This window comes from Populus alba, chromosome 16, assembly GCF_005239225.2.
Source record: "Populus alba chromosome 16, ASM523922v2, whole genome shotgun sequence".
In the NCBI taxonomy this organism is placed as follows: Eukaryota; Viridiplantae; Streptophyta; class Magnoliopsida; order Malpighiales; family Salicaceae; genus Populus; species Populus alba.
Genome location: NC_133299.1, coordinates 12,620,127 through 12,629,804, shown reverse-complemented (window position 1 = coordinate 12,629,804; position 9,678 = coordinate 12,620,127). Strand labels below are relative to the sequence as shown.

Here is a 9,678-nt window from a genome sequence, read left to right as displayed (position 1 = left end):
TACAAAAAGTTGCCTGATCTGTCAATATTGAATGAATTGGCAGCACATGGATATGGAACCGATGACAAAAGCAAGAGTGCATGAGCCCACATCAATGAGATTTTTGTCCCCAAGAATATGTAATATGCCAAAAATTTGAAGATGTCTGAAACAGCCTTGCAGCCTTCGCACAGTCCATCAGCAAAATCTTTGCTATGTCGGACAAGGATGAAAAAGGAAAACCCAATTAAATTCAAGGGCACGCACATCCTCACGAATAGGCAAACATATTCTCCATGTCCCAGCCAGTTTTGGTAAAAAGACAAACTAGCTTAAACAAAATGAGGGCCGAGAAAACCAGTTCAGCAATTAACAAGAGCTATGACTGGAAACACTGAGAAAAGAACACTAAAAATTTCTTGTTATTAGAAAAATTGAGAAGAAGCAATGCAACTCACAGTAAAGGCAACAAATTTAGGGGTGTTTTTATCCAACCAACTGATGAAGAATACATTAGGCATGTGTGCTTACACAACAAATGCATCAAAATTAACAACATTAAACCGAAGAAACACCTTATGGACTTGCCAATTCTGTTTCTGGACTTGCCAATTCAGTATAATCGCAACACGCTCCTTGCAATGGATTGTGCTTGACTGGACTTACTCTTCCCCCACCCATTTCGACGACTGTTCCTCAGCGGCGTCAAGTAGAACCTTAGGAGTCCATTTTCCACGTTGTTTGGTGAATACCTTGCACTCCTGTTCCTCTCCAACACAAACTCATCCCTTTTCTTTCTCCCATTACCATTAGTCTCAACACTGCTCTTCCTTGCACTGCTAAAAGATCCACCACCCCCAAAATTATGAGAATTCCTCCAACTTACACTGCTGTTGCTCCTCAAAATCTTCGGGTTAAACCCCCCTCTAACATCTCCATTACGTTCCCCTCTCAATTCTGGCCAAGACTCTGAAAAAGACCTCTCAACCCCATTTGCTCTGCTATACCTATCATCATCATCTTCTTTGTTAACACTTCTCCGGTGTATAAACCCCCAAATATTCCATGCCTTGCTCCATCTCCGCGGCTTCTTAGCCCCTTTCCTTTCACCATTCCCCCCCACCAAAGATGCATTGTCTCTAAACCCCATGTCAAAAGTCTCAGAACAATCATCTCTCAAAGAATTCGAGTTTGAATCCCTAAAATCCCTATCAGGAACAACCAACTTAGGTCCATGGATATAATCCGCAGTAGCTGGTGTCACCTTGGCATTGGAAACAGCCTTCAACTCATCAATCTCCGCTACCACAGCTGCAGCAGTCTTCCTAATAGAATTAGACCTGTCAAGACTCTTCCTCCTCCTCGAGGAAGAATCAGAATAATAATCCCTAGTTTGAGCAGACCCACCAGGGACAGCCTCATCTTCATTGATGGAATTCATAGATATTCGTGGTGGTTCCTCAACTGGGATTTGAGTATCAGACCTTAAAACAACATTAACAGGAGCATCCTCGACAACAGAAACCATTGTAGGCATTCTGGGGAATGTCCTTCCAATCAGATATCCATCCCAAGAAGCACGAGGCTCATCGAAAGAATACCTAGGATCATCAAAAGAAATCCTCCCGGCATCAAGAGAGAACCTCGGATCCGTGTCACAAGACCTTCTACCAAACCCATAATCAGCAATTTCTGACTGCGTCTCCCTATACTGCCTCCCAATTGGCTTCTCTACAGGCAATGTAGCCGAACCAGGACCATCATTTCTCTGCTTCTTAAGCTTCTGCTTTTGCCTCCATTTTTGCAATTTCTTGCTAAAAACCGAAGCAGCAGACCAGAAACTACCAGCAATCTCTTTAAAATCCCTCCCTGAAGTCTTTTTAGACTGCGAATCAAGATCTATATGGTCCTTCATGGTCTTAAGCTCCTCCAAAACTGCTTCTTGTACTGGCTCTGGCTCTATAACAATCCCGTCTTCGTCGTCTTCGAAGTCGTCGTCTTCTTCCTCTTCCTCTTCCTCTTCCTCTATAATCTCATCAATTGGGTTTGCATTCGAATTTCTCGCTGTCAAATTAGACTCTTCTAAGACCCCATTAGATAAGACATCTCCACCAATATGGGCATTGACATTGGCATTCACATTCTCATTTTCAGTGTCGGTTTCGTTCTCGATTTCTTCCTCTTCCTTAGACTCAAAAACCGGACCTCGAACACTAGAACAAGAAATTCTGGGCTCAACAGCCTCAATATCAGGTCCTCCTTTAAAGGGCTCTTTTTTAACAGATGGGTTTCTCTCGCTGTCTTGATTAAAGAGAGACCAAAGAGTATTTCTCACTCGAACGTCACAAGATTTTCTTTGAGGCTCAAAAACCCCAGAAAAACCTTCGTTTTTAGAGGCAGAAAAGGATTTAGTACGGCGGAGCTCGGGAAAAAAAGAAGACTTGCTGCTGTTATTATTATTATTGGAGCTCGACGGTTGAGGAGGCTTGAAGATGGCTTTAAGGGCGGCGGTGGCAGTGGGTTTGCGGGAAGAGGAAGAAGAAGCGGCGGAGGAGGTGTTGGGATCGAGCACGGCAAGACGCTCGCAGAGGCATGAGGGGCAAAAACCAGTGAAATGTTCTTCTGGATGACGGTCACAAGAAGTTGAAGGACGGTGGGGTTGCGGTGGTTGAGGTGGTTCAGTGGTGGGATTCATAACCGGTAGTGGTGTGTAATGCACCCTCTTCTCATATTAGAGTGAACGAAAGAAGGAAAGAGTGAGCGAAAGCAAAGGGCAAAAAAGAAGAAGAGAGACAGATTTTCTGAGAGAGAACTGTTTGGTTCCAACGGACAATGAGAGAGACAGAGAGAAAGAAAGTGAAGAGAAAGTGAGAGTAAAAATGATGGAACCAACGGGAAAATTAAAGAAAAGCTAAGAAAAAAGAAAAAGAAAAGAAAATCTCCGCGTAGAATTTAGAATGGCCCACTTAGACGGTATTTTTTTTATTTTTTTGGCTTAATTCTCTAGTCTAGGGGCACTCGCATGTGAAAGGACTATTTTGGGGCTATTAAATCCTTAATTTATTAAAGTCACTCTGCCTGGATGTCTCCGTTCTTTTTCTTCATTTCTTTTTTACAATTGAATATGATTATGTTATGCTACCCAGTTCTATCTTTGGGATTGTATTTAAATATTTTTAAAAGTATATTTAATTTGAAAAAATATAAAATAATTTTTTTTAATAATTTTTATATGTTAATACTAAAAATAAAATAAAAATTATTTTAATATCTTTTCAAATAAAAAATATTTTTAAAAACACAATGTAACATAATATTATATTCTACTTTCATTAAACAAGCTTGGAATATTCCTTCACATGTCCATGTCTAGGATTAATATAAGATTTGCATAAGCTAATCCTTTTAGTTCATTATCGTTTTGGAGCTTTAGGACAATTAATGATTCATATGAGCCTATGTTTAGACAACACAACCTTGTTAATGTCAAGATTGTTAAGTTTTATGGCTGAATTTGACTTATCAATGTCAATTGTAACATAATAGATGAAAAAATGGGATTTATGAGCATGAAAGGCTATATTTTTTTTATATATTATTAACGTGGGTGTCCGGACCAGCTTGTGCGCATCTCGATTAATCCTACAAATCCTGAAATTAACGATCATATAAGCTTTTGATAGCCTTAAAATTTATAAAACTCAAAATGATAACCTCTAAAAAACAAAATACAATATATTTCAAGTTAAACAATGATAGTACAAGCTTAATATGATTAATATACTAACAAATAATAATTTATAGATAAAAAAAAAAGAGATAAAAACATGTTTAATTGGAAAGATATAAATATAATATAAATTTATCTTTAAAATAAATTTATAAAAATTTAAATCATAAACATTAAATAATACATGTCAAGTGATCTTCATCTCTATTATTTTTATTTTATTTTATTTTTTGGTCTTAAAAACAGTGAACAAATACTATCTTAACAGTAAAATTGAATTATGAAACTTAAATTCAATAATGAAGATGTCGAGCGACAATCCCACATAAAATCTTATATTATAAACTTTTTTAAAAAAAAATCAATGAACAACACTGACAAATTTGAATTGAAAGCTGCCATTAAAAACTTTATCCTGGATCAGACCAAGGACTAATAGCCATGAATATCTCAGTACATGGTTGATCATGTGTTTAAGGTTTTCTTAAATCTCAAGCCTGCGATGAAACAAATCCATATCACCTCCTGCACATCAAAGAGAAGCTACTGAGGATTTGGAGGTGCCCAAATGCTAATTCTTTTTCTTTTTTCTTTTAATTAATTTCCCTTTGTTTTTGTTCTCGTAGGATGCCTTTCGATTTTCAAAGATTCCTGTCGAGAGAAAAAGCAAAAGCAAACCACGCCATCACTAGAGGGAGGGGGTGAAAGAGAGAGGAGTTGCTGTGTTTTTTTTTTTTTTTTTTTTTTCATCTTTTCTCTTTCTCTCATATCGCTTTCTTTCTTTTTCTCATCTTCTTTTTATCCTTTTTCCTGTTCTAAGCTCTTTTTGTTTTTCCGGCTTTCTTTTTCTCCCGAACATGCTGATCAATCTGTTTTTTTCTTGTGGTTTTTCCCACTTGGATTTATTGTGCCACCAACCTCGATGTCTCACCAATGGGTGCACATATTATGCACACTCCTTGTCAAGGCTCTTGCATGATGGAGACCCTAGACAAGATAGCCAGTCTCAAGAACGAGAATAGAGGAATCTCCCGTTGGGCCTTTCATTATCCAAATCATGTACCTAAATTGATGTTTTTTTGCTTTTTTTTCTCTCGATTTTCATGTGGGTTTTGGTTGGAGAAATGAAACCTTGAGAGCTTGGCTTTCTCTTCGGATTGGCTTGCCCTTTTACATTATATTTGGTAAAAAGGATATAGAAATGATGCATCTTTGTACAAAGGCTCAAATGCACGAATAAGTGCTAGGTCAAAGCTATGGGGAAATTTCCCTTTGAATAAACAATCCTTTCCCATCCCCGGAAGGAAAATTGCATGCCCTATTGCAATCAAATGCCTCTTCTCTAAACAACAACTTGGTATCCTATTTCATGTTATGTAGACATGATTCATCAATTAACCCGGTAATGTTTATAGTTACAAAAAAAAAAATCAAAATAATTTGAGAATTAAACTTATGTGTTGGAATAATCAGTTAATTTATTGGTTTTGAAAATGTGATCCATTATTTCTAGGCAAGATAACCAGTGTCTAGTACCTGCAAAAAGCTCTCTTTGATGAAATTGAGAACTCTATGATATTTAAGAAAGTTTTTTTTTTTTGAAAAAAAAACAATGATATTTTAGAGAAACTCTAAAAATAAATATGTAGTATAAAATAAAGACGTGAAACTCTCTCTTCTAAAGATCCAATGAGTCTTTATAATTCATCCTCATTTTTTTTTATTATTATATTCCAACAATTTTTTTATTAGAGACAAAAGTATCTCTAATTTTATCAAAAAAAAAAATTATATATACATGTGGACTCAACGCTTAGCTGAGTAAATAGATAATAGATCTAACATATTATCAAACTTATATATATACTTAAGCTTAAAGATATTAAGTTATCACCTAGTGTTTGATTTCTCAAAATAAAAATAAAAATAAAAAAAAACAAAACTCGTTGTTTATGTTATCATGTACATTAATTTGATGCAAAGGTAACATCCATGATTCTTCCTATTCTTAGGATTTGTAAAGTTCATTATAGAGAGTGACAATGGAATCAACATTTGTGGCTGATGACTTCAAAGTTATCATTTTTAGCAGGGAGAAAAGCTCGTTTTTTTTTATTAGGCGTCTTCTTTCTCACTAAAGGAAAAAAAAGGAGACAAAAGAAAAGGATGCCAAAGAAGCATAACACCTGGCACCTTACCGGTTTTGGTGCTTGGAACAATTTTTTCTCTATTTCGATCCTAAGAAAATTATTTAAATACTTATTTATTAAATGGATGGAATTTTTTGATATACATAGGATCCTAACCCCTATACCCAGTGCAGAAATAGGGGGGTAAGAAAATTATTTTTCTAGTTTCTTCTTTAATAATTTATATAATTTTAGCTAAAATAATAAAACAATTAAATTTTAGCATTTTTTTAACTTGTCTATACATACACATAGTGTGTTATGTATCACATTTGTTAAAATATCATCTATTTGGAAATTGATGTAATATTTTAAATTATTTTTATTTAAAAATAAATTAAAATAATTTATTTTTAAAATTTATTTTTGATATTAATATATATATTAAACTTATTAAATAAAATAAATTTAAAAAACAACAAAAGAACGATTAAACGGAATGGCAAACATTTCCGTTGAAAACTCAGATAGTAGCAGACTGCTCTTTGAGATGCACAAAATGGAATGGTGGTACGTAGAGAGAATAATGAGCAAATGAGTGGGTAAACTTGTCTACGTATACGGTAGGGCAGTAGTATTTTAAAAATTGCTACATTATATCGTATAGGACACGTCATTCTTGTCGCTCCAGATTGAGATAGATGATCGATCAGTCACGAGTCAGGGAGTCTTTATACAGAGCGTGGGGTGGTCACGTTTCCGTATCCAAACAGCAGAAAACATGGGCCCACATAATACACACACACACACTCAGCTACCTGATGATAGGGGCACCCTAATTGAAAGCTAAGCAGATGCATGTGATTTCGAAGCTGTATTTAGTATTCCCACGTGTGGCAAAGACCACTAGAATTGGATGAACAAAAACACCCAAAAAAAACTTATTAAACCATAAAATCTAGAAAAAAAAAATTGAAAAAATTGTATGATAAAAAAATTAATTAAAATGATTAAAATATCTTTTTTTAAAATGATTTGGTTCAGTTCGATTTCATAAGTCTAAAATTAAAAAATCAAACAAAATAAATAATAAAAAAAAACAAATCAAACCGAAATCCAAAGTCCATTATAAAATCCAAAAAATACCCAAACAAATATATAATTTTTCGTTTTTAATATAAAATAATTGAACCAAACTGCACCAAAACCAAACAAACAGAACCAAAACCAGTCGGTTAAGTTTCGATTTTTAATATAAAATAATCGAACTAAACCAAACTAAAAACTGGTTGATTTGAACCGGTTTCAATTGGGTTACAATTTTATTTTTTATATTTTATAAAATTCTGATTTGATAATTTTTATAGATAAAACTCAAACCAAAAAAAAAAAATTATCACCCCTACTATCCATTCACGTGCTTTGCTGCTGTAATTTTTTTTTTTTTAATTTCGTTAATTACTGTTTGGCCGGCTTAAATTGTGTACTTTTTGTTTGTGAATTTTGGGTTTTAGTATTTACTTTTTCGAATGATGAAGTTGGGAAACTTCAAACAAAATTGAATTTTCCACGTCTGTGTTCTATATCGATTAATTAGCTATTTCATTGATGGTTCAGAACAATGTTGATTGAAAAATAAAATAAAAAGTTATTAATAATATAAAGACAAAAATGGTAAATTGATAAAAAATATGAAAATTAAATTATTTAACACTGCATTACGAGCTTTTCATCTAATTACATTGAATGATTTTATTTATCAAAATCAGACTTTCATTTTATTAAATGATAATAGAAACATATACACATGAAATTAATTGAATAAAATAAAAAAATATATTACATTACACATATTATAAATATTATCCAAAAAATGGTTTTTTATTTATATAAAACATAAAAATAATTATAAATAAATGAAAATAATCTCTTCAAAAATTAAACATATACAAGATAACTATTATTTAAAAGAGACTATATAAATAAAATAAAAATAAGAAGAACATGTGTATTAATTTAAATATAAATAAAAGAATAATTTTGAAAAAAATATAAAAAACATTAATTCTAAAAAACAATTAGAAACAAAATAACTTTTTTAAAAAAACAAAAAGGCTAGGCGATGCTCCTGTCCCATTTTGTTCGGACTCACGAGCTTGCGCTCTTTTTTCTATTGCAACTAAAGCAAGTAATATATTGTCCACCTTATTTTTTTATATATATAAAACAAGACAATGTGTTGTCTAATTTTGCCCATATTTTGGACATTATGATGGCTAGAAAATCAGAGTTGATGATTTTTTTATTCAAAAACCTAGTTTTCAACTTATTTTGATTTGAAACATCTTAAACCTATAAATGGTTTGAAAAACCCAAAAACCCACCAAAAATCTTCCCAAGCTTATATATATTTTTAGGCACTTTAAGGTCAAAAAATAAAAATAATAATAATATGAACTCTAATAATAAAATGGAATCATTTAACACAAAGATCGATTGTTTTGGTGATTGAAATCAATATCAACGATGTTTCTCTCTCTTTATCACCAGAATCCAACTATCTCTTTTTCTCATCTCTTAAACAAAGAACAAAAAGAATAAGAAAAATAAATTTTTATATTAAAATTGAATTGAAAAAATATCAAAGAACTGAAAATGTATATTTTTTTAAAGTGTGAGGACTTAATTAAATTTGTTTTGTGAACTTTGAAATCATCATCCATTTGTGGTGCTTTTTCTAATCTAGTCCTCGAATCTTTCAATTTTTTTTTAGTCAACAAATTTGATTCAATTTCATTTGAATTTAGCCTAAAAGGATGCAATTGCTCAATAAAATAAATTTGAGTATCAACTTGAAAAAAAGTGAAAAGTAAATCCACAATAAAATGTGAGATGATGAGCAGTATATTTAGCATAGTGAAATGGACACACCTTTTAGATTTTTAGTAATGTGACTGAGTTTGACCATGAGTCTACAAGTTTTCATGCAAAATAAGTTTTGTGTTGAAACATGAGACCCTCCAATGCTTAAATGTGTGTATGGCCATGCAATATAGAGTGCTTTTCAAATAAAAATGCATCAAAATGATGATTTTTTCAGGTTATTTTAAAATTCTAGACATTAACACATAAAACCTATTGAAAAACACAAAAAAATATCAATTTAATATATTTTCAAACAAAAAATACTTTGAAAAGCAGGTAACCATAAAAAAACACTTTCTATGTCAATAAGTATAAGAGGAGTATAATGTATATGAAAAACAAAATACAAGAAAAATGTATGTATAAAGAAAAAGAGTTTATGACCTAGGCCAAGAATGATATGATTGGTTTTTATTGGCTTTTAAGAACTATAATGATTGGCTCAATTTAATGGCCTAAAATGACATGACTAGCTTTGACTGAATTTTATAATTTAAAATGACATGATTGCTTTTTATAGCCTAAAAATAAAATACTTGGTTTTTGTTGACTTGTATAGCCTAGAATATACACTCTACTCTATGAGTGTATGTTGCTAGATTTGACTTTCAATAACTAGGTGGAGCTTTAACTAAGGATCAAATTAGGATTTTGTCCGATAATTAAATATATTTGTACAGTTAATTTTTAAATTTTATTCATAGAGAGAAGGAGACTTATGATTAGTGGAGAAATGTGTATGCCACTATTGGCTAGTCATGGTGGCTTCGTTGGTTGTTGTGTTATGCAATAGTTGTCATGTCATGCATGCCCATTAACGAATATTTTGATGATGGATAGTATTATTGGTGTAAAAAATAATATTTGCTTTGCATAGAAAAACTCATGTATGCATACAAAAATTATATGCATGAA

The 9,678-nt window shown here is 32.3% G+C and overlaps 1 protein-coding gene across 1 annotated transcript; it reads right to left on the bottom strand.

The window, feature by feature from the left end:
- Positions 1-382: 382 nt before the first annotated feature.
- On the bottom strand, positions 383-2,870 carry LOC118037570 (protein OCTOPUS). The gene has a single exon (XM_035043572.2). It carries the CDS (start codon positions 2,672-2,674, stop codon positions 593-595), a length of 2,082 nt encoding a protein of 693 aa, XP_034899463.1. The 5' UTR covers positions 2,675-2,870; the 3' UTR covers positions 383-592.
- Positions 2,871-9,678: the final 6,808 nt, after the last annotated feature.